Source organism: Eleutherodactylus coqui, chromosome 3 (genome assembly GCF_035609145.1).
Source record: "Eleutherodactylus coqui strain aEleCoq1 chromosome 3, aEleCoq1.hap1, whole genome shotgun sequence".
Taxonomy (NCBI): Eukaryota; Metazoa; Chordata; class Amphibia; order Anura; family Eleutherodactylidae; genus Eleutherodactylus; species Eleutherodactylus coqui.
Genome location: NC_089839.1, coordinates 8,381,255 through 8,403,075, shown reverse-complemented (window position 1 = coordinate 8,403,075; position 21,821 = coordinate 8,381,255). Strand labels below are relative to the sequence as shown.

At 50.8% G+C, this 21,821-nt stretch overlaps 1 protein-coding gene across 2 annotated transcripts in view; it reads left to right on the top strand.

The window, feature by feature from the left end:
- The window catches only part of RAB3GAP2 (RAB3 GTPase activating non-catalytic protein subunit 2), a 51,640-nt gene extending 32,132 nt beyond the window's left edge, over nucleotides 1-19,508 (top strand). The window contains exons 16-35 of one of the 2 annotated variants that reach the window (XM_066595090.1): nucleotides 317-399; nucleotides 964-1,028; nucleotides 1,122-1,212; nucleotides 2,032-2,159; nucleotides 2,615-2,828; nucleotides 2,934-3,031; nucleotides 4,199-4,304; nucleotides 6,855-7,015; nucleotides 7,712-7,922; nucleotides 8,002-8,181; nucleotides 10,164-10,276; nucleotides 10,425-10,491; nucleotides 10,568-10,638; nucleotides 10,938-10,973; nucleotides 12,467-12,541; nucleotides 12,999-13,217; nucleotides 16,656-16,745; nucleotides 16,832-17,050; nucleotides 17,762-17,920; nucleotides 18,971-19,508. In XM_066595090.1, the coding sequence (XP_066451187.1) occupies nucleotides 317-399; nucleotides 964-1,028; nucleotides 1,122-1,212; nucleotides 2,032-2,159; nucleotides 2,615-2,828; nucleotides 2,934-3,031; nucleotides 4,199-4,304; nucleotides 6,855-7,015; nucleotides 7,712-7,922; nucleotides 8,002-8,181; nucleotides 10,164-10,276; nucleotides 10,425-10,491; nucleotides 10,568-10,638; nucleotides 10,938-10,973; nucleotides 12,467-12,541; nucleotides 12,999-13,217; nucleotides 16,656-16,745; nucleotides 16,832-17,050; nucleotides 17,762-17,920; nucleotides 18,971-19,120 (2,536 nt within the window). In that variant the 3' untranslated portion in view covers nucleotides 19,121-19,508. Of the gene's footprint in view, nucleotides 1-316; nucleotides 400-963; nucleotides 1,029-1,121; nucleotides 1,213-2,031; nucleotides 2,160-2,614; nucleotides 2,829-2,933; nucleotides 3,032-4,198; nucleotides 4,305-6,854; nucleotides 7,016-7,693; nucleotides 7,923-8,001; nucleotides 8,182-10,163; nucleotides 10,277-10,424; nucleotides 10,492-10,567; nucleotides 10,639-10,937; nucleotides 10,974-12,466; nucleotides 12,542-12,998; nucleotides 13,218-16,655; nucleotides 16,746-16,831; nucleotides 17,051-17,761; nucleotides 17,921-18,970 lie in introns of both variants that reach the window. The other variant, XM_066595089.1, reaches the window with a different exon arrangement.
- The last annotated feature ends 2,313 nt before the right edge of the window (nucleotides 19,509-21,821 follow it).

Here is a 21,821-nt window from a genome sequence, read left to right as displayed (position 1 = left end):
CACTATTTACGATGTACAGCGTACAAATTGGCGCTATATGCTGCTTGTAGCGTGGCGCAGTGTGCGGGGGTTGCCGGGTGGCGCGGTGTGCGGGGGTGGCGCGGTGTGCGGGGGTGGCGCGGTGTGCGGGGGTGGCGCGGTGTGCGGGGGTGGCGCGGTGTGCGGGGGTGGCGCGGTGTGCGGGGGTGGCCGGGTGGCGCGGTGTGCGGGGGTGGCCGGGTGGCGCGGTGTGCGGGGGTGGCCGGGTGGCGCGGTGTGCGGGGGTTGCCGGGTGGCGCGGTGTGCGGGGTGTATAATTAGATTTCTTCTTTTCCAGTGATAAGAAATGTGAAAGGGCAAAAGATCTGCATCTGGTGAAGAAGTTGTCCACATTGTTAAAAGCCAAAGCCCCAAATTACGGTAAGTCTGTTTTCCATCCTTCTGAACCTGTGAAATAGGATCATGAGAGCAGCACAAATCCCCAGCCGTCCCTCCTCTACTCCTTTAAAGGGACTATCTGGGACTTTACTATTGATGACCTCAGTATAGGTCATCAGTAGTTGGCGGTGATCTGCCACTCGGGATCCCCGTCGGTCAGCTATTGGCTGGGCTGGCTGTCGTTGTGGTCAGAGCTGTAAACGGACAATTCTGCACGTATTGCAAGCACAGCCCCAATTGAATTTAATACCAACTCTGGCCACAGGGCTGTCCGCAATGATAGCGGTCCTGATGGCCGGTCAGCGGGGTTCACCAGCGGCAGATCTGACCAACTATTGATGACCTATGCTAGTTGCAGATCAATAGTGAAGTCACGGACAACCCCTTTTTAAATGTTAAAGTTGTGACTACCTGCAGCGACCACTAGGGGGAGCTCCCTGTATACGGTTTGACTGAGTTTATTCTATAGGCTACTAACAGATATCAGCTGACTCAATACTGAGATTTGGAAATTTCTATATAATTTTTTTTTTTGTAATCTCGTAGAGCGCCTCGAAGCCGACGCAAAGGAGATCCTGCTAGATATTAAATATCCCGCCACTAAGAAGCAGGTGAGGCCTCGTTCTTATGTTCGCCTTAAACACCTCCGTTTTGTGAACGGTGTTTGATTTGGAATGATGGTTTCTTGGTGTTTCTATCTTCAGGCCTTGGAGCGGGTCCTCTCCAGTGAGCGCGTCCCCCTTCCCTGCCTCACCAGCATCACACAGACCCTGCTGGACTCTCTGCGGAGTCAAGGTAAGATGGAGAGTGAACACGCATCAGTGGTGTCTGCGAGAAGACTGCCAGCTTCAGCCGCTCCCAGAAGTAGTCGATTAGTTCACAGCAAGAAACGGGGAAAAAATGGAAGTTTAGACTAAAGCGATTGTACAACTATTGACTTTTATCACCTCTCTATAGAGTACCCCTCTATAGAGACCCCCACCAATCCTGAGAACAGGGGTCCCTTGTTCCCCTCCCATCTTCAATGCAGTATTGGTGCTCCCTCGGCATTGAGGAGGAAGTTGAATGGCGCGGCGGTCACACGTTCGTGTTGCTGCTGCATTTATCTTCAGTGGGACCGCCGGAGACAGCCTTAAAGGGGTTGTGACCATGTCGGCCCCTGTTCATATGTGCTATTGGGCATTATGACTGCCACCTCAGGACTCCCCATTGTGTCCCAGAATGAGGAGCTGCTCAGTGAGAATGGCTTCTGTTCTGGGGAACCTACCTGTGATTACGGGACGGTCGTCCTATAATATATTTCTCCTGTAGTAGCTGGCTGCGGCCACTTGGGGTGATCAGCTGATTGCCCCGAGCCCCTGATGCTCAAAGGGGTCATGTGTTCTTCCACAACCCCTCTATACAAGTGTTGTACCAGATTTAAGAACAGTCATGGCTTCTCTCCCCCGCCGTTGCGCCTCCGCTCAGTTGTAGTGAGCGCTGTAGACTGCCTGGTTTGGCGCTGTATTTAGAGGAAGGCGGCCATGTTTTTCTAATCCTGGACGACACCTTTCACTCTCCTTATCCTTCTATTGACAACGGAGATGCGTCCTCACCGCTTCCATGTCTCTGCAGAGGTGGAGTACGTGGACGAGGGGCTCCTCGGGTTTTGTGAGGACAAGCTGAAACTTCTGCACCTCTACGAATCTGTTCAGAAACTCGGCTCTCATGCCGTGGAAACGGACGCCTCGCCTTCTACCAAAGTGAGTAGACAGAAAAACCGTTTTGTTTTCAGCAGCGGCATCCGCACTCCAGACTTTATAGCATATCCACAAATACGGTGTAACAGCGAGCCGCCTGGTTTCCACAACTCCCATTCACTCCTATGGGGATTATGGAAACTGCAGCGCAGCCCGCCTAGTCATTTCTGTACTCTCTGCCAATGCATTAAAGGGATGTTGCCATCTGGGCCATGATGAGCCAAATACCACTTGGTCCAACAAGGGCATACTGAGATACAATGGTGGAGAATCAACTACCGGGAGCCTCACTGATTGCTAAAATGAGGCATCCAGCCCCATAACCACAACCCTCCGGATGAGATCAGACTGTCTCTTGGTTCTGGTTGACCCGTATATGATTAGTTACCATGAGTTAGGGTAACATTCATTTAGCGCTGGTGCCGCTGCTTGGCTTTCATGCATTGGTTGGCCCTCAGGAGCTGGCGCTGCTGCTGAGGCTGGAGGAGGACGAGCTGACCAGGCTGCAGACGTTAATCCGGAACTACAAGCAGGAGCACACAAGGACCGGCGTCCGCTTTGCTGACGATGAGCATGGAGCGCTGCCGGTCAGGGCGTTCCTGGAGTACCTGGAGTGCGAGCAGGAAGCGGTTAATGTGAAGAAGATAAGTGAGGAGGAATATATCGCATTAGGTGAGCAGATCCGCAGCGGCGCGGGCCGACAGAACGCGATCCTTCATATTGTGCGCACTTGTCAGCTGCGCCCCGTGTCAGTGTCCGTCTTTGTGCTTTTCACAGGAAGCTTCTTCTTCTGGAGGTGTCTACACGGGGAATGTCCCACGCTGGAGATGTGCGAGTCCTTGGAGAAGGCCGGCCTCGGCCCACAGCTGCTACTGGTACGATATGAGCTTTATAGTCACCTGCTGCGGAGACTGATGTCATCCCTATGTATTAGTGATCTAGACACCTCTGTAAGGGATCGTGGACCGTGCCAGGTTACACTCTAGAGCGCCACCATTATGTCCGTGGTATGGCAGGTAATGGGGTGGCATAGTAAAATCTGAAATTGGGCATCACTTGGCCACATCCTTCACCAGCAGGAAGAGAGTAAATGATTTGATACACACACATTTTGCCTGTCTTCTTTCAGTCTTTTAAGTGCCTTAGGAGCTGTGGCCCCCACAACTGCCGGGCCCCAAAATAACTTCTATACCTGCTCCACTGGCAGTTTAGCACCTGCTCACTGGTATCTTCTGGTATCCTTATTTAGTACGTTTTCGGCAGGCCTCATTGACCACTTCTCCCGGCTCTTGGTCTCATTTCTGTTCGTATTCGTCCTTCGAGCTGAACGGAAAAAAAAATGCCACAACTGACTTGGCGCCGGGTAGAGCCATCGGCTACAATGGGATCATGCTGATATACCAGCCACAATTGCAGTGTGTGCGGCACTATTTCATCCGGGATCTTGTTCAGGGGCGCTTACGTTGTTTAACCCTTTCCAACAAAATGACAGATGTATGCAGTACATCATCTTGGATCGCGGCGGGGCTGTCCAGGATCACATTACACTCCTGGAGGCTCCCTATGTCCCGATCGGCCCCGACAATATTATTACCAGGACTGACTGAGAAACTGTGACCGCCCAGAGCCTGACCGAGGACCCCGGGCGGTACAGTAACAGATGTCTGTGCCCAGGCGGTAATGTACTGTTAGGTATTGTAGACATAAGACACGTTGTGCATTCAGCCCTTACCTAAAAAATCCTATAAATGGAATATTACTGGTTGTACCTGAAAAAGATGCTTTTACAAATAAACTACTTGCTTAGTTAGGAAGCGAAGCCCCATGTGGCTACAGAGCTTGAAAAATGGCTACGGCTGAGAGGAGGCAAAAAGTACTAATTCCCTCCATCCTCTAGGCCACAAGTGGCGCTGTAGAGTTTGCCCGCTGCTCCTGCCCTCCATACATTAGTACTAGCCTTGTGGTCTGTGTCCGTGTTTCTCTCGTCGGGACACAACCTGCCTTAGAGAGAGGTCATCCTGACTGGTCCCATGTTGTTGCAGTCTCTACTTCTCAAGGTCTGGCTCTGGAAGGAGAAGGAGATCCTGGAGAACACGCAGGCTTGGTGTTGTCTGCACAGCATGCTGTCTCGACTCAGTAACATGAAAGGTGAGTGCCGGGGATGTTGGAGCGTGTTATAGCACCGGGCCGGCATTACAGGCGTGTTCATGCACCTAGACGTGTCCCGGTCTGACTGCGGGTCTACCGACCCAAACTTACGGTGTCCTAGACTCCTATGAAGCTGTGAGTTTGCTGCAGGACAGCCGTATGCATCACGGACACATGAATACACCCCTGATACACTTGTGTGAGAGGCCTAAGGAACATACAAAGGTGGCTCTTGGGTGCCGTCTTGTAGGTCTTCTTCCAGGAGGGTGAAGCTTTATCTCTGTAGGGTCAGAAGCATAATGGAGATAAGGAGATGCTCCGTAGTGCAGGACGCTCGTGCACCGTCATCCATTAGGAACAGCAGGAGTTGTCGGTACTTTGGGTAGTTCTGTGCACAAGAACGGATAAAGCTGCTGCGAGCCCCAACAGATCGGTGCCGCCTCCATGACAAGGGGCAGAACTCGGGACTAAAGCCACAAGGGGAATGGCGCCGCTTGCTGCATCAAGGAGGAGATGCGGTTGGTGGTATTTAAAGGGGTTGTCCCGCGCCGAAACGGGTTTTTTTTTTTTTTAAACCCCCCCCCCCCCCCCCCCCCCCGTTCGGCGCGAGACAACCCCGATGCAGGGGTTAAAAAAACAACCCGCACAGCGCTTACCTGAATCCCGGCGGTCCGGCGTCTTCATACTTACCTGCTGAAGATGGCCGCCGGGATCCTCTGTCTCCGTGGACCGCAGGGCTTCTGTGCGGTCCATTGCCGATTCCAGCCTCCTGATTGGCTGGAATCGGCACGTGACGGGGCGGAGCTACACGGAGCCGGCATTCTACACCAGCGGCCCCATAGAAGACTGCAGAAGACCCGGACTGCGCAAGCGCGGCTAATTTGGCCATCGGAGGGCGAAAATTAGTCGGCTCCATGGGAACGAGGACGCCAGCAACGGAGCAGGTAAGTATAAAACTTTTTATAACTTCTGTATGGCTCATAATTAATGCACAATGTACATTACAAAGTGCATTAATATGGCCATACAGAAGTGTATAGACCCACTTGCTGCCGCGGGACAACCCCTTTAAGAGGCTGCGCTGGCGATGTGTGTTGTTTTTTTTTTTTTGTTTTTTTTTTAGCCAAAGTTGTTTTCTGTCTGAATCTCCCGGCCTCAGATGGTCATGTGATCTCAGATCTGCTTGGGGTTATGGTGTCTGAAACTAGTCAGTATCTCAGTCTATGTGGTGCTGTTACATGGCCTCTACTACAGAAACTGCCTACAGGGGGGTACAGACCCTCCTATCACGGTTACTGATTATGACCACACAGGTATGATTGAGGAGATCACAGCTCATCCTCCTGGCTGTATACTTAAAGGCTCTAGTATATTTAAGTGAATATAAAAGCTAATGATAAAGGGTTTGTCAGCCCTATCAACTGAATAGGTCATCTGAAGTTTATGGATGGGGGTCCGCTGCTCAGGATCCCCCATCCGTCAGCTGATCATCCAGCAACATAATGTCAGTACAGCGGGCAGACGTTATCAGCGGACAGGGGAGGGGACTGGAGCGTTGGCTTCACTCCCATTGAAATGGGACCATCATGATTCAGCTTCTCTTCTGGTCAGAACTGGATGTGACATCTGAACCATGAGAGGAGCAGCAAGCGTAGAAGACACGTGGCGCTCCCATTGATTTCAGTGGAAGTGAAGCAGCGCTCCCACTTCCTGTACCGATTGCTGGTGACATTTGGCTCGCTGCACTGACAGCAGACTGGACAATCACCTGACGGATGGGACAGGTCATCCGTTGAAAAGGGGGCAGAAAACCCCTTGAAACTGCCCACCCTCCCAGCAGGCAGAAATGGTATAGCCTCCAGATAATGCTGTGCTGATACACCATGGGCTTGATTTGAAAGTGTAATTCTCTCACTCTCAGGATGGTGGCTAATAAGCATCAGACAGGGGCTGCACTACATGGATGTGGCTACAATACACAGAGCAGGCTTTCAGGGGGGGGGGGCGGCAGTCAGGTGATTGGGGGGCAGGGATAGAACAATGTGTGTTCACTGAAGTGGCCCTTGAAGCTTTACAGGTGAAGGCTACTCGTTTCTACCCTCGAATAGGACCTTCCTCTGGCTGTAACATGTAGCCTTCGATAAAGCTTCCAAACCGCCCGCTGGGCCGCCTCCTGGTGTCTCCTGTCAAGCAGCGCCGCTCCCCTTGTTGCTCCCATCCTGGCTTCTGGTCACATAGGGTGTTGGGGACTTGTGTTTTGTATGAGGGACGAGGTGGATGGGTGAATGAAGATGATGGGGACTTTGTAGTGCCATGAAAATGAAGGCTGGCCAGTGGTGGGTAACTCTTCCTTTGATCAGTCAATAAGGGAGCGGAGGGAGTATGAATGGTGATTATCGGGGTCTGGGGATACTTAGGACTTTTCTAAAGTGTCAGGAACAAGAGAGGAGTTTGATTTGTAGCCCCTGTAGTGTAATAAACATGTCTGAGATTATATATTCTGTATTACCGGTAACACTGACACAATTTCCATTACTTTTTTCCGTTTAGTGGCCATAGATGAGACCTGGGATCTGCAGTCTGTCTCCCCCTGGTGGCAGCAGATGCGAACTGCATGTGTGCAGTCAACCAGCAATGGAGCTGCATTACTGTCTGCCCATGTTGGGCATTCCGTGGCTGCCAATATTACTAATGCCATGGCGGAGAAGAAGGTAAATGTTGTACAGGTTCCGGTCTAAGGGCTCATTCCCAGGGGGCAACAAGGCTGGGGGATTTCTGCAGCAAGTTCTGCATCCTAAACGGAGTCAAAATCTGCACCATTAGTGTGTATTTTGACTCAAAATCAGCTGATTTCGGCTGATACAGCACTGCCCTCATCTGCCAATTCCTGGCGCTTTCTCCCGGCGGCCTCTACTGAGCGCAGCTCTGCTGATCATGTGATCTCCCTTCGGAATAATCCGAAATTAGATTTAAGTGCTCCCTTAAAATATTTTTTTGAGCAGTTTGTTCCAAGCAGTGGGGGTTCTCATCTTTTGGTCTCAAGATTCACGCTTCTCTGTGTAGTAAGGATGGGTGAATGTTGAGCCTTTGGCATCGGTCTTCCTGCCTCTCTTTGGGGTCAGCAAGGCCCATGTTATAGCAGCTACATGTAATGCTCTGTTCATACTTGCGCTTCTCCTATCTTCTCCACTATCAGAGCCGCCTTCACCCTTCTCTCAGCTCTCAGGTGTCGTCTGCTTCCTGCTGACTCTCGCGCTGGTGTCTGAAGAAGTAATTGCCCCCCTTCTATATCGCTTGGTAGTGTCCTGGCGTTGGCACTTGTGTGGTGGCGGGCGCGCTGCTGTATTGTGGTCTCGTGCCCACTGACCTGACATTACGTCTTCTCCTACTTTCCCAAATCGTTGCAGGAGGACGATGGCGAGTCGATGACGGACTCCTGGGAAGCGCTGTCCCTGGACACGGAGTACTGGAAGCTCTTACTGAAGCAGCTGGAAGACTGTCTCATCCTCCAGACACTTCTGCACTGTAAGGGTCTGAAGAAGACGTCGAAAATCTCCTCCCTGCAGGTGGAGCCACTCAGGAAACTCTCCGTGAAGAACCTTCTGGAAGGCGGGAAAGGTGAGAAGAACGGGACATATCGGCAGACTGTGCGCTCTGATCTCACGGCGTGCGATAATCCTTACCGTGTGTTCATCAGGTGGCGTCGCCGACACGGTGGCCAAGTGGGTCTTCAAGCAAGACATTTGCCCTGCGTTGCTTAAGCTTGCCAAGGAGAAGAGTGACCCGGAGGATCAGCGGGTACCGGAGCCGGGGGAGACTAGTATGGCCGTGGCTATTCGGGAGACGCCATCAGAAGATGCCGAGGAGGAATATCAAGGTGACCGAATACATAAGATCACTTGTATGCATGCAGGAGGAGTGCTTCACTCGGTACTCGTGTCTGCATACAGTCCGGAGGGACTAAATATCTGCTTCTACTGGCCTTGTGTGGTTGGGGGACAGGCTGACGCACAACTGCTCCCAGCATGTCTGTGCCTAAAGGCCCTTTTACATTGGCCAGTATTGTCTAACCATTTGCATGAATGTTGTGTTCCTGCGTGTCGGTCCGTGTAACGTCCGGTGAGTAATGCTCGCTGGTCGGCCGTACATCTCCTGGTGTGTACAGGGTGCGCTGCTGAACTGCATGGCAGCGGCATTAATGATGGCTTGCCACATGCAGATGGCATTGAGGAGCCCCGATCAGCGTGCTACATCCTTTGTTAGGAGCACAAAACCATATTGACAGACAAACCGCACGAGCGCTGTGTGATCCCGCGATGCCCCGCACCCGCTCGTCGTAATAATCCGTTCAGTTCACGGGTTTATTTACACAAGCGATGTTTTATTTTTTCCCTCTCGCACCAACAGCGTCGGACGGAACAACTGAGGCGGCTCCTGTTTTCGTGCGGGGTGTCTGGCAGCAGACAGACGGGTGTTTGTGTGCGATGTGAGTTGCGCTCTAGAATCATGGCTGCAGCTCTCTATCACCCGTGTAAATCTGGCCTTAAAGCGCCGATGATTGAGTAAGCGAACATTCATACGAATGTTCGTAGCCGGTGATCGGCGCATGTAATGTCCGCTGATTGGGTCGTTTATGCAGGCAAAAATGCTCCCTCATCGGCGGCGCATCTCCTGGGGTCAAAGGTTATCCTGCTGACAAATTGTATGGAGGGGGGGGGGATGAACACTGATGCTGATGATCGGCCCATCCTGGTGGTGATTACGCCTGCAAATGGCGGTAAGGAGCACCAATCCACCTGCTCAGTCATTACTCTACGTGTTCTTGGGTAAAATTACCATAAGAGTAACGGCTCAAACCAAAGATCCTGGCGCAGTGCGACTCCACAAAACGGTGATTCATGGGTGTGCTTATGACCCTTTTTGGACCCGATTCTGTCTCCGGACCTAGGGAGGTGTGGGGGGGTATATTACCTGCATTTGTTCTTCTCCCCTTTGATCCAGTTCTAGGTCTTTTGGCCTTCCAAGATGGCTGCAGCAACTTTCTAACTATCTTCTGCAGGCTGCACTATTTACTGATAGGCCATTGCTAATCATGTGTGTATAATGCTGGCCAATCAGAGCGCGGATACACTGCAGTGTTTGTCTGGCACTACCAATGCATTCTGGGGATTAGGTGGTCTGAAGATTGTGTTGGCCATCTTGGACAGCTGAAAACGGGACTCTGAACTGATGGATTGGACATACGGCAGAGAACTGCTGGTAACGGACATCCCTGCGGTCCTAGAACCAGAGAGTCGATTTAAATGGCACATGCTGAATCCTCCTTCACATTTCGGGCTTCCTAAGGCCTAACCCAAAGTGTCTTATGTGTAGGAGATTTGGAAGCCCAATGTGTGTTACAAAGGACCTACAGTACGCCCTTCAGTACATCCGTCTGTTTTGTGGTCTCGCGCTGCCTGGATTTCTCTTGTAATTTATCCTTTGCCCCCGGCGTTCCCGCGCTTCGCTGGTTGGTGCTCTTATGTTATCCAAGGGGCCCCGTCTGACACTCCCTGGCCGCCCGCACTCATTGGCCGGCTGAGGATTATTAAAAGATGACGGCATCTGCATTTTTCTTTTCCCCACGGCGGCCATTTTTCCAGGAATGACCCCACAGCAGGATGACCAAAGCGCGTTCCCCAGCGACCGCCAGAACGGCGTCACTTCCTGCTGTCACTTCTGTAAAAATGGCTGCTGCAAATAAATAGAAAAAGGACAAGTAGATAAAAAGTAACTTCCGAGCTTCACTGCTAAGAGGAGCCGCTAACGGCCTGGAGACTAACGGCCTGGAGACTAACGGCCTGCCTTGTGTCCTTGCAGTGGCGGCGCTGCTGCGGTCGGTCTACCAGCACTTCCCGTGCAGCCTGGATCTGGACGTGCTGCTCGCTCACTGCTGCTGGGAGTACATGGTGCAGTGGAACAAAGACCCGGAGGTAACGGCGCATCCTGTATCCTGCTGGGGTGTATATACTTCATGTCTGGGGACTGTATATACTTTAGTCGTGTGTTTGCTGCTTAAAGGCAGAATTGCTGCCGGATCTCGGGAACGTGCGGCTGACGGCGTTTGTTCTCTTCCTGCAGGAGGCGCATTTTCTGGTCCGGTCGGTGGATCATTTAAAGAACATTAGTAATGCTCACGTGCAGTTTGGTAAGTGGAATAGAAGAGTTGTTATCTGATGATGCAGCACTAGGGGGCGCAGTAACTCGTACCTTATCCTCTTTAGGGCTCTCCCTGATGATGTGGAATACGTTTATTATTAAACGCTTCTCGGCAGCCGCTTATCTCATGGATAAGGTGAGTGCAGGGTTTATTATTAGCTGGGGGCCCGAGGGTCAATTATCTGTATGTCTGCAGTGAAGTACCAGGCTGGGGAAGGGCAGCCGCATGGAGCTTACCTGCCTGGGTTACACTGTGGCGCCCTGGGGCAGCTCTGTCAAAGCGTTGTGACATACAGCAAGCAGGAAAATGCCCCGCCGCCACAATATGTTGTTTTTTCCCCCTTTTGAGGTTCACACCCATCTATATAAAGGCCGTTGTGAATGTGCCCGTATTTCTGTAGCCGTAATCTTGTATCGTTTGTGTTTTCTGTCTAGGTTGGTAAATCGCCAAAAGACCGGCTGTGCAGACGGGTAGGTACCACTGGCACGGGCATCCCCATATACCTCCTACCACTCTGCCACCCTGAGACTTATAGGGGTTGTACCAACCTCTAAAGCTTCCCCCTATGAACAGGAGCCCCACGGTGTCCCTACGGTCCCCGCATGAAGGGAGTGGGGGTCCTGCCTGCGCACCACCAATCCATTCATTTTACTGCCCATGACGGAGCTTGCAGAGCGCTTGTACTCCGCAGCTTCAGTCGGATGGATGGCTGGTGGTGAACAGCCTCAACTCCACTTATGGAGGGACCGCCGGACCCCGTTCTCGAGATCGTGGGGGTTTCTGTGGACAGGCGGAAGGCTTCAGCTGTTGGTACAACCCCTTTAATGCCTCTAGTGTAAGGGTTGGCGTCTCTCTTAGGGTTCATTCAGACAGACATATTTTCGGCTGGTGTTCGCGGTGTTTTACATGGACCCATTATAGCCAATGAGGCGGTTCCCATGGGTGATTTTTCGTAGGCTGACAGTCTGTGTGAAAAGTAATCCCTGCGTGGCGTCCAGTCAGTGGGGTCTGAAGATCAGGCAGCACTTGGGTGACGTCCGTCTGCTGTCCAATCACTTCTCGGGTGCAGCTCTTATGTGGACGTCTGACCTCCTACATAAACTGCTGCGACAGCCCACTCAATGTTCCAGGGACGTGTTACCGCATCTGGGGAGACAAGTAATTATTAGGAAATTATATAGTACCACTGTTAATGGTGGCACAGCAGAGTCCTGCACACACTGATCACCCCCTGGTCATGTGACCCCAGACTGCTCCCACACAGGTGACTGATCACATGACGGTGACATCACAGGTCCTGTAAGCACACGGCTGCTGTAGGTGTTCATTAGTATTCCATCCACTACAAGCATATATCTATATTCCACAACACTTCTGCTCCATTGACAACCTGATTGGTTGTTTGGGTTGGCTGATTCACAGTGATTGGTTGTTTGGGTTGAATCAAGCAGAGGTGGTGTAGAATATAAATATATGCCCCCTGCAAACCACCTGCGGCCTCAGTGTATGCTATGGAATACTAAAGATCACCCAGCCAGACAGCAGCCGTATGCTTACAGGACCTTTGACGTCACCATCATGTGATCAGGGGCGGAGCATGTAACCAACTCTTGCTCCGCCCCTGATCATCTGGAGTGAGTGAGTTACATGCTCCACTCCTAATCGCATGACTGCAACGTCATCACAGGTCCTTCATCTAGAGGTCATCCTGAGTGAGTGAGTTATGCAGCCCCCTACAAACCCCTGCGGTCTCAGTTGCTATGGAATAGGACCTGTGATGTCACTGTCATGTGATCAGGGGTGGAGCATGTGACTCAGGAGGAAGGACCTTTGATGTCACTGTCATGTGATCAGGGGCAAGCATGTAACTCACGGACGGACAGACAAGTGGTCGTTAGTAGTTTGATTATGGCGCTCTGGGTATTTGCAGCGATTACACTTTTCTGGCCTGTCATTTCCTCAGGATGTGGGGATGAGCGACACATCGATGACCACCTTCCTGGGAAGTTGTTACGACCTCTTGCAGACCATGATGGAGGTAACTATCACAATCTGGTATATGAAAGACTGACGGAAGAGAGTATGAATGAGTCAAGGGGGGATGGATGGATGGATGGAGGGAGGGATGGATGGATGGATGGAGGGAAGGGGTCGCACGGAGTTAGGAACAAATGAACTGGTGTGAGAGAACGGAAGGGGTGGAGGGTGAGACATGCAATCGGATGGTGGGAAAGGCAGCTAGATGGACAGATTGACATTTACAGGCTAGCAGACTTAAGGACATATAGGACAAACAGATGGAGGGGTGGATAGACAGGTTATGTGTTATACAGTGTAAATGTGCGATGACAGGAGGAGTTATCCCAGTGCTGCTGTCACTAATATATCACCAGCTTACCCTTCAACTGTGGGCGTGACTTGTTACACTTGTTTGGTGGGGTTTCCCATCATGCTTTGCTATGTCTCCGATCTTGTGATCGCCTTGTCTTCCTCAGGCGGATGTCAGCAGTGAGGAGATGCCGCCGCCGCTGCTGGAGGTGGAGGACGCCTGGCTGTCGGTGGAAGGTCCCAGCTCCATCGTGGAGCTGGCTCTGGAGCAGAAGCACATTCACTACCCCCTGGTGGAGCACCAGTTTGTACTCTGCGCCGTCATGTACGCCATCATGAGCCTCGCCCTCAAGTCTGCCAAACCTCTCGCCCTCTTTGACAGTAAGGTGAGTCCATGCGTCTGTCTGTCCATCAGGCTGGATGGGTCGTAGTTAGAAAAGCCGGCGGTAAGAAAGGAGCTCAGTGTCAGAGAGTGCAGCTGTGCCGAAACACCAGATATCCCAGGTCTTATAATTGGAGACTTCACCTCCGTTATTGACCCCTCACAGGACGGGGTAGGTACGGAAAACATCCCCGGGCAGAGTGGCTTGACCCCGCTGGGTCGCCTTTTGGAGGAGATGTTATTGCTAGACCTATGGCGAACACGACATCCCACGGCTAAACGATACTCGTGCCATCCTACCACATATCTGGCAGTGGGGATACCAAATTGTACGGTGATACAGCATCCATTGACTATTTACCAAGAGTTGTCTCTGACCATTCCCCGCTGCGGCTGGAGATACAACATTGCAATGATGGTGGCTAAATCCATAGGAGGTGGAAACTAAACTCACATTGGCCAACTATACTAGAGAAAAGCAATCCTGATGGAGTGCTAAACAGGGGAACGACCAATATGACCGTATATAGGGAGGCCATGAGAGCCTATATGAGGGGGATCCTTATACAACCAAGGTGAAGAATAAACATGGAGAGATGGGATGAACACTACCGACGTGTCTGAAAGAAACTGAGGCCAAACTTGTGGAAGAAGGTCCTAGAACAGCATTAAATAAAAAGTCCAAGAAGCACCTAATAACTACTCTCTAGATACAGCGGCCACCAAATACTATGAGGAGGGAGGGGGAGCGTACGGGGCGCATGTTAGCGGTTATAGCCCTACCTATATTACAGAATACCCAAGGTAACATCGTTAGGGATACTCCTCCATGTCGGGGGAGCAGAGAGACTTTCTCGAAGCACCGCTGGAATTGGAGGAGTTACTGGAAGCAGTAAAGGATCTGCAGAATAATAAGGCCCCTGGGGAGGACGGCTTCCCTATGGAATATTACAGGCAATTCGGGGACGTCCTTCTGCCACGCCTTCTTGACACTGCGGGCGAGGCGGAAAAACAAGGAGAATTACCGCAATCAATGAACAAGGAACAATATTACTAAAACCAGAGAAGGCCCCCCTGTTGGACTCATATAGATGTTAAAGTATTAGCAAACCGACTCGAGTAATATCTACCCCGGTGCATCCAGACCAGGGCGGATCTATACCAGCAGGATCCACAGCGGCGAATATCCGTAGACTAGTCCTAAAGCTGCAAATACCAGTAGATAACCCAGGAAATAGAATAATACGCCCCTTAGATGCCGCTAAGGCATTCAATAGCATAGAAGGACTATATCTATGGGAAGTATTAGAGAAAGTGGGATGTGGAGCCGCTGGCATACGCCTGGTTAGGCTGTTGTATACAGATGTGCGGGCTGATGTGTTCGTCAACGGGGAGTCCTAACATACAGTCCCACTGCATACAGGAACATGGCAGGGGTGCCCGCTGTCACCACTTTTTTGTTCACTTTGGCAGTGGAACCCCTTGCGTGTAAAATACGCTCGCATCCCAGAATAACGGGTTTTAAACGTGCGAACATAGAAGAAAAAATCGCCCTCTGCGCAGATGACATCCTGCTGTTTTTAGGAGATACACAAGTGTCTCTGGAAACATAATCAAGGACTTTGGATCCTTCTCAGGACTAGTCCTAAATGGGTCTAAATCAGTAGTGATGCCGGTGGACGTCCCGGAATTGCAAATAACTAATGAAGGGATACCCATGAAATGTACCAGGACCTTTAAATACTTCGGGGGCAATGTCACTGAATATGGGAGGATAAACCTAGAACCACTCATCACCAAATGGAAACAAAGACTCCATGTGTGGCGTAAGCTTCCCCTATCCGTTATAGGAGGGTGGACCTAAGTAAAGGGGTGTGGATGCCGCAGCTCCTCTATCGGATGCACAACTCCCCTCACTGGGTAAAGTTAATGGAATGTTCAGAGAACTTCTATGGGGTGGAAAGGCTCCCCGCATCAAACTGGGAACGTTGTGTGACCCTACAGACAAGGGGCTCTGGCCTTACCCAATCCTGCATCAAACTGGGAACGTTGTGTGACCCTACAGACAAGGGGCTCTGGCCTTACCCAATCCTGCATCAAACTGGGAACGTTGTGTGACCCTACAGACAAGGGGGTCTGGCCTTACCCAATCCTGCATCATACCTTATTGCCTCTCAACTACAACACTTTAGGGGTGGGGAGTCCGAGGAGACACGGGGCGCTGGCTTTTGGATCCTGAAGGGACGTTTCGCTGGGTCACAACTATTCGAGGCCCTAGAGAAACGCGCCTTTAAAAGAAATGGCCGGCTTTTGCCCACACTATTACTCATGCATAAAATATGGTGGAAAACCAGAAATCTGATGGGAATAGATGTACACAATATCCCCCAATATGGAGTGACCCATGTCTACCAGAGATCTGTAAATTACAGGACTTCAGGGATGGAAAGACAAAGGCATCAGAAGAAGGGAGAATAAGAACCTTCGACCAGCTGAGGCTGGATTACCATATACCAAACGGTGAACGTTATAGACATCTGCAGCTCGGACAACGGCGGAAGTGACCGAGTCAGTAAATATAGCAGCAGAGCCAATAGGAACAGCAGCTGCCACGAGGGGGAAAGTTTCACGAATATATTCCCATGTTCAGGACACAATGAACGCACGGAACCCGATTCTGACCAAAGTAAAAGGGGAGGCAGATGTTGGTCCCATCGAGGAGTCGCACTGGGAGGAAATCCCACAAATGACACCCAAATAGTGAGTCGCATAGACGGTCACAACTATATCTGATGCATAGAGTGTACCGTACACCGGCCTCTGCATAGTATAGGAGTAAGGAGTTCACCCCTGTGCGCGCCATGCAAGACCCACACGGCGGGCTTAATCCATAGCCAGACTATTATACCTAGCCAGGAAACCGATCGCTCCACACTGGTTGGACCCCCACCCATATGTTATTGCCTCAACTATATGATATGTCCCAGGATACGTTTTTGTACACAGTCTCTTTTAAAGGAGTTGACTGGTTGTAAACTAGTAATAACATATCCTTAGGATGGGTCATCCAGAGTAGATTGGCAGGGGGTTGTCACCCGGGATCAGTTGTTTGCCGGGTCATCATGCTTTTGCACTGAGCTGATTTCTGCAGGAAGCAGATGGATCTGTTCCAACCGCTAATTTCATCCCCTTCTATGTACGTCCGATACATCTCTCAGCATTGTGTAGGTGTTGGGTTGTCACTGACCCGCCCCCGAGGAGCCGTCTACTGCCTTAATCACAGGAGTACTGGGCGCTGATTAGATTGTCAGAACTACTGGACGTATCGCCGCGCATTCTCCAACTAGTATTTAGCTTATTAGCGGTATGAGGTATAATGGGGGTTGTCATCGCCGGGGCCGTTATATCACAAGCACAGTAACATTCTTCTCTCTATCTGCAGGGGAAGAACGCCTTCTTCAAAGATCTGACCTCAATCCAGCTGCTACCCAGCGGGGACATGGATCCCAGTATAGTCAGCCTACGCCAACAGGTACGCTTCCCCCGAGATCCGTCTTGTGGTAATGGCTTGTATCCGCAGTGTAATGATGGATCGGTAACACTTGTTTGTCTCGTCAGTTTCTAATGAAGCTGATCAGCGCAGCCGTCCAGGCGCAGTTTCAGTCACAGATTACCGTGAAGTCAGAGGAAGCCAAATGGGATGCGGAGCAGAAGCCGATGGACTGGCCAGCGCTCGCCGTGGACCTAGCCACACAACTTCAAGTCAACGAAGACACGCTGCGGCGACATTACGTGTGCGAGCTCTACAACTACGGCTTTGACCATCTTGCAGAAGAGGTAAGTAGTTTGTTATGGGGAAGGTGGCGCCTCCTGCTGGGAACATTGGGTACCAGCCCTGGGTAATGTTCAGTTTGTTAAAGGGATTTCCCAGCACTAAACTATTGATGGCTTATCCCCAGGATTGGGTATCGGTAGTTGATTGGTGGGATCCCAACTGATTGAAGGGACAGCGGTGCTCACCGGAGCGTTGCTGTCACTTTGGTTCAGGCACAGCACATTGTACAGCAGCTCAATCTCCTTCACTTGGGACTCGGCAGCTCTTGGGTCATGTGACCTACGGGCTCTGCAATCAGCTGATTGGTGGTGATCCTTAGCGGAAGATCAGCGCAGATCAACTGTTGATGAGGACAGGTCATCAGGGCTTGCCCCAGCATTACACTACTTTTAATTAATTTCTTGTGACTGGAAATGAAGAGCGTTTACACTAATGGACTTCACCGCTGGATTGCGGGCTTCTCTCTCAGCGCCTCACGTTCTATGTGAAGCGGGGAGCGTTTACACAGATTGACAAGCCCGCGATCCACCAATGGTTTCTAAGCTGCCTGAAAGGGCCGCTTAAAGGCCTGCGTACAAAAAGAAAGCCGCTTTTGTGCGATTATCACTTGGTGGTTTGTGTAAATGGCCTTTTAACCCTTAAGTTTTGATGACGCTCCTCCATTGTGTCTCACACGGGGCTCTCAGACTTACAGGTCCTTATGTTCTTCACAGGCCATCCTGCAGGTCGTGGACAAAGAAGTTCTGGCTTCTCAGCTTCTGGTTCTCACCGGGCAGCGGCTGGCACACGCATTGCTGCACACACAGACGAAAGAGGGGATGGAGCTGCTGGCCAGGCTGCCGCCTACACTCTGCACGTGGATCAAAGCAATGGTGAGCAGCAGCAAGACTTGGCCACGTTGGACAGCGAGGACGCATTCTCACATCCGCACTATTGGTCAAGATTTCGACTGATCTGCAGCAGGCTTCACTCCTTTAATTGAAAGGCTGGAGTCTGCTGTGGATCCGCATCAGAATCTGAACCAACGATGGAGAAGTGGAATTTGATGCTGATTTTTGGTGTGAATTTGGATGTCGGCTGTGGAAAATCTGCACCCAATCCGCTGTGTGAATGCAGCCTAAATGCAGGAGAACGGAGTCCTTGTAAGGGTGCATTCACAGTACGACTCGCACCTCCTGTCTGTGCTATGCAATGTGCGGGAGGCGGCACCCCTGCATGTTCTACTCTTAGGTGAGACCCTGCCGCTATCTGTCCATCTCACAGCATCGCTACAAGAGATGATTGCCCATGTCCTCCCCCACTGCAAATAATTGGTTGCATTTTCCTGCATCTCACAACGCACAAAACTCGCGTGGCCGTGGCCGCACCCGCCCTCCGCGTGGCCGCACCCGCCCTCCGCGTGGCCCTGTAACCGCTGCAGCACAACCACAAAACCTTCACTGTGGGGTCTTGTGATATCTGTAGTTAGTCAGGAAACCCCAGGAGTTGTGACTAACGTCTTTCTCTGCCTGGTAAGTCCTTACCTGCCCCCGTTCGCCTCTTGGAGCTTTCTTGCTGCTTCATGTAAAATTGTTCAGGTTTCCCTGTATAACGGCCGATGTTTATCATGTGATCTGCTGGGATTTAACTTGTTTCGGACTTTTTAATTAGCTATTTTTAAACTTCGTTTTGTTCTGAAAGTGTAAATAAAGATTTCAGTAAGGCGCATCCCCTCACCGTGAAGAAGGTCCGCAGCGTGAACCGACCGGCGGTGGCGCACATCTACTTCTGCTGAGCATTTTCAGTACAAGTTTTTACCTTTGAGACGAGGGGGGCGGATTTTCGGCTACACGTGGCCAAAGACTTGTAGTTGTACGCAGGCCGGCTCGCCCCCATTATGCACCAGTGATTCATTCTGACCCGTGTGCTCTGATCTCTTTCAGGACCCCCAGGACCTCCAGAACACGGACGTGCCCATCCCAACTACAGCCAAACTGGTGGACAAAGTGGTGGAACTGCTGCCTGAAAATCACGGCCAATACGGCTTAGCCTTGAACCTCATCGAAGCGGTGGAGGCCATGTCTGCCTTGTGACGGCGTTCAGGGCTCTTGTATAGGTCTCCGTGTAACTAATGCAATCACTGTTAATATTCCTTCACCCGATAATATGCAAATGTGTGCGAGATAACTGAAGAGCCGTTACACTACAGTCCCCAAATATTTATACTGCAGATTACCCAGAATCCCTCATTCCTCTCGTCTCTGTATATAAGAAGCCGGGCTACCGAAGACTTGATCCAGTCCTACAATCTAAGTGCTCTTAATAGCAGCCATAGACGTTGTAGGGAGCTGCGGGACCCCCTTCTCTAGTGCAGTCTGTATTCGGGGCCCCCGGTGTTTCTAGAATGGTAAACTTGTCTATTAAAGCATTAAATGCATCGCTGACGATAAGAAGTATTAAATAAACGGTATTTTAACGGGACTTTGTGTTGGCTGTACCTTTACTAGTTGGTATATCAGCTGTAAAATGCTGCAGGGGGGTCATAGGAGGATAAAGCCGCCTTCTAGTCACTGACAGGCTGCAGTTGTACAAAAGTGACCCTTTAACTTCAATATGACAATGAGGCTGTGACTACAGGAGCCGCCCGCTCCTCTCCGTGTAAATAAAGTAAGGGGTGTATTCTCGAATACTGCAGCGTTTCAGAATAAATCGCCCTCGGGCGTCCCTGTCGTGGGTTCACCATGAGCAGCGTGAGCCTGCTGACAATCCTTGAACCCCCAGGGGTTTGTATGGAGCATGACTGGCAGTTGAATCCTCTCTATGCGTTCACTGTGCCTGCCGATCGTGGTGGTTAACCCTTTAAATGCATGAGGGGCTGTCAAATGCATCAGTGGCTGCCTAGGGCCATCTTAAGGCCCCCAGGGTTGCCATGACTGATTGCCTATCAGCGCATGCCGGTGGCACATCTGGCTAGTATTGCATTATACCGCGTTCTGACGGGCATTCTATGGTGCTAGATTAACGGAAAAATATATTTTGAAGAAATAAAAGGTTTTTGTTTAATTCTAAATATAACAGATACCAATTTTTTTTTTTCTCTCCACCTAATGCATTCATCCTACGCAGTGAATATGGTCAGAAAATACACGACGCCACACTTGCGCTTTTTTTTTTTTTTGGTCACCCTGTCTCCAAGAAAAAAAATGTAATGGTACCATTTCCGAGTGCATATGACTGTCACTAATGGCAATTACAGGACATCCAGCAAAAAACAAGCCCTCATACGAGTCAATTGTTTAAAAAAAAAAAAGAAAAAACTCTGCCGCCATCTTTTGAGGGGGCGGGACGTGGCTTGGCGCCAAATTCAAAACTGAAAAGCCCCTGCACCAGAACGCGACAGGCGCCTACTACAAGTGGAGATCGGTTCCTAAGGACAGGAATCCGAGCTCACAGTGCAGGATGTCGGCCAGGGAGGACCCAGACTGTAGGTTGGCCCACGGGACCACTTACAAACACCTGCACTACGCTCCCTTTACTAACAGTTCTCCCTTGTCATTTCAGGACAGGGATACTCAAAAACCTAGGAGGGCTAGGAGGAGTAAAAAGTGCCCAGTATGCTTGGGGAAACTGGTCGCCTTTTGTTGCTAGCTCAGCAAAAATTTCAAGAAAAATCTTCCCTTATGTCTGATATCCGGACGGTCATCCATGAAGAAGTACAATCCTCCCTCTCTGAGCTCCAGCCAGGGCCCTTGGGGGCCACAAGAAGATGGGCTATGGTGGTGTCACGTCTGACTGACATGGCCGAGGAATTCGCTTTGGGGGAATTAAGCCAAGTGGCGCAGGAGGAGAAGAAATATCTATTCTCCACCGCGAACACGGATCAGTTATTAAAAGCCGTCCGCAAGACCATGCTAGCTGAGCAGGAAGTACACCAACACCGCAGAGCACTAGATGACATGTTTGTGGGCCTTTTACCTCAACGCAGGTCCATGTTTTCTGTGAACGCCACACTTTAACAACTAATTATAAATGAGTGGAAGTGCGTTGATCAAAGTCCTTTGATTTCTAAGGACCTTCAGGATCAGCTCTTCTTTTCGGAGGAAGACCTCGAGACGCCGAAAATAGATACAACCATTTCCATGGTGGCAAAAAGAATCGGGGTTACCTTTTGAGGCTATTTGTCCCACCTGAAAGATCTGATGGACAACCAGGTGGATATGACCATGTGAAAGGCCTGGTCCACATCAAGTGTGGTCATGAAAGCCAACATTGCGGCCACTTCAGTAGTATGTCTCATGGCGGTCTGGCTGGATCAGCTTACCTCCTTAATTGATCAAAAAGCCTCAAGAGAGGAAATTGCTAGTGGCATATTTTTTACTTCAGATGGCTACAGGATTCCTGGCGGATGCTTCCACAGTCAGTCCATTTTGGGGCCCGTATGGCAGCTTTATCCTGGGCAGTTTGGGTAAGAGAGTGGTCAGGGGACGTTACCTCTGAAAATAAGCTGTGTACTTTACCCTTTCGGGGCCTATGCATATTTGGACCAGACCTGGATCGCCTCCTAGAAAAGGCAGCGGACAAAAGCCAAGGGCTTCCGACTAACAGATCTCCTAAAAGACCCTTCACTCCTCGTCCCTCGGTTCTGGCTTATATAGGGAAAGGAAAGCCTGGGCGATGGTCTTATCCGAAGGGAGGAAGGGGTAAGGTCCTTACCATTGTCCCCGAGTCTGCAACTCTGTGTCCGGTAGGCAGAAGATTTTTATATTCTGCCAATGGGTATGGAAATATGCTAAC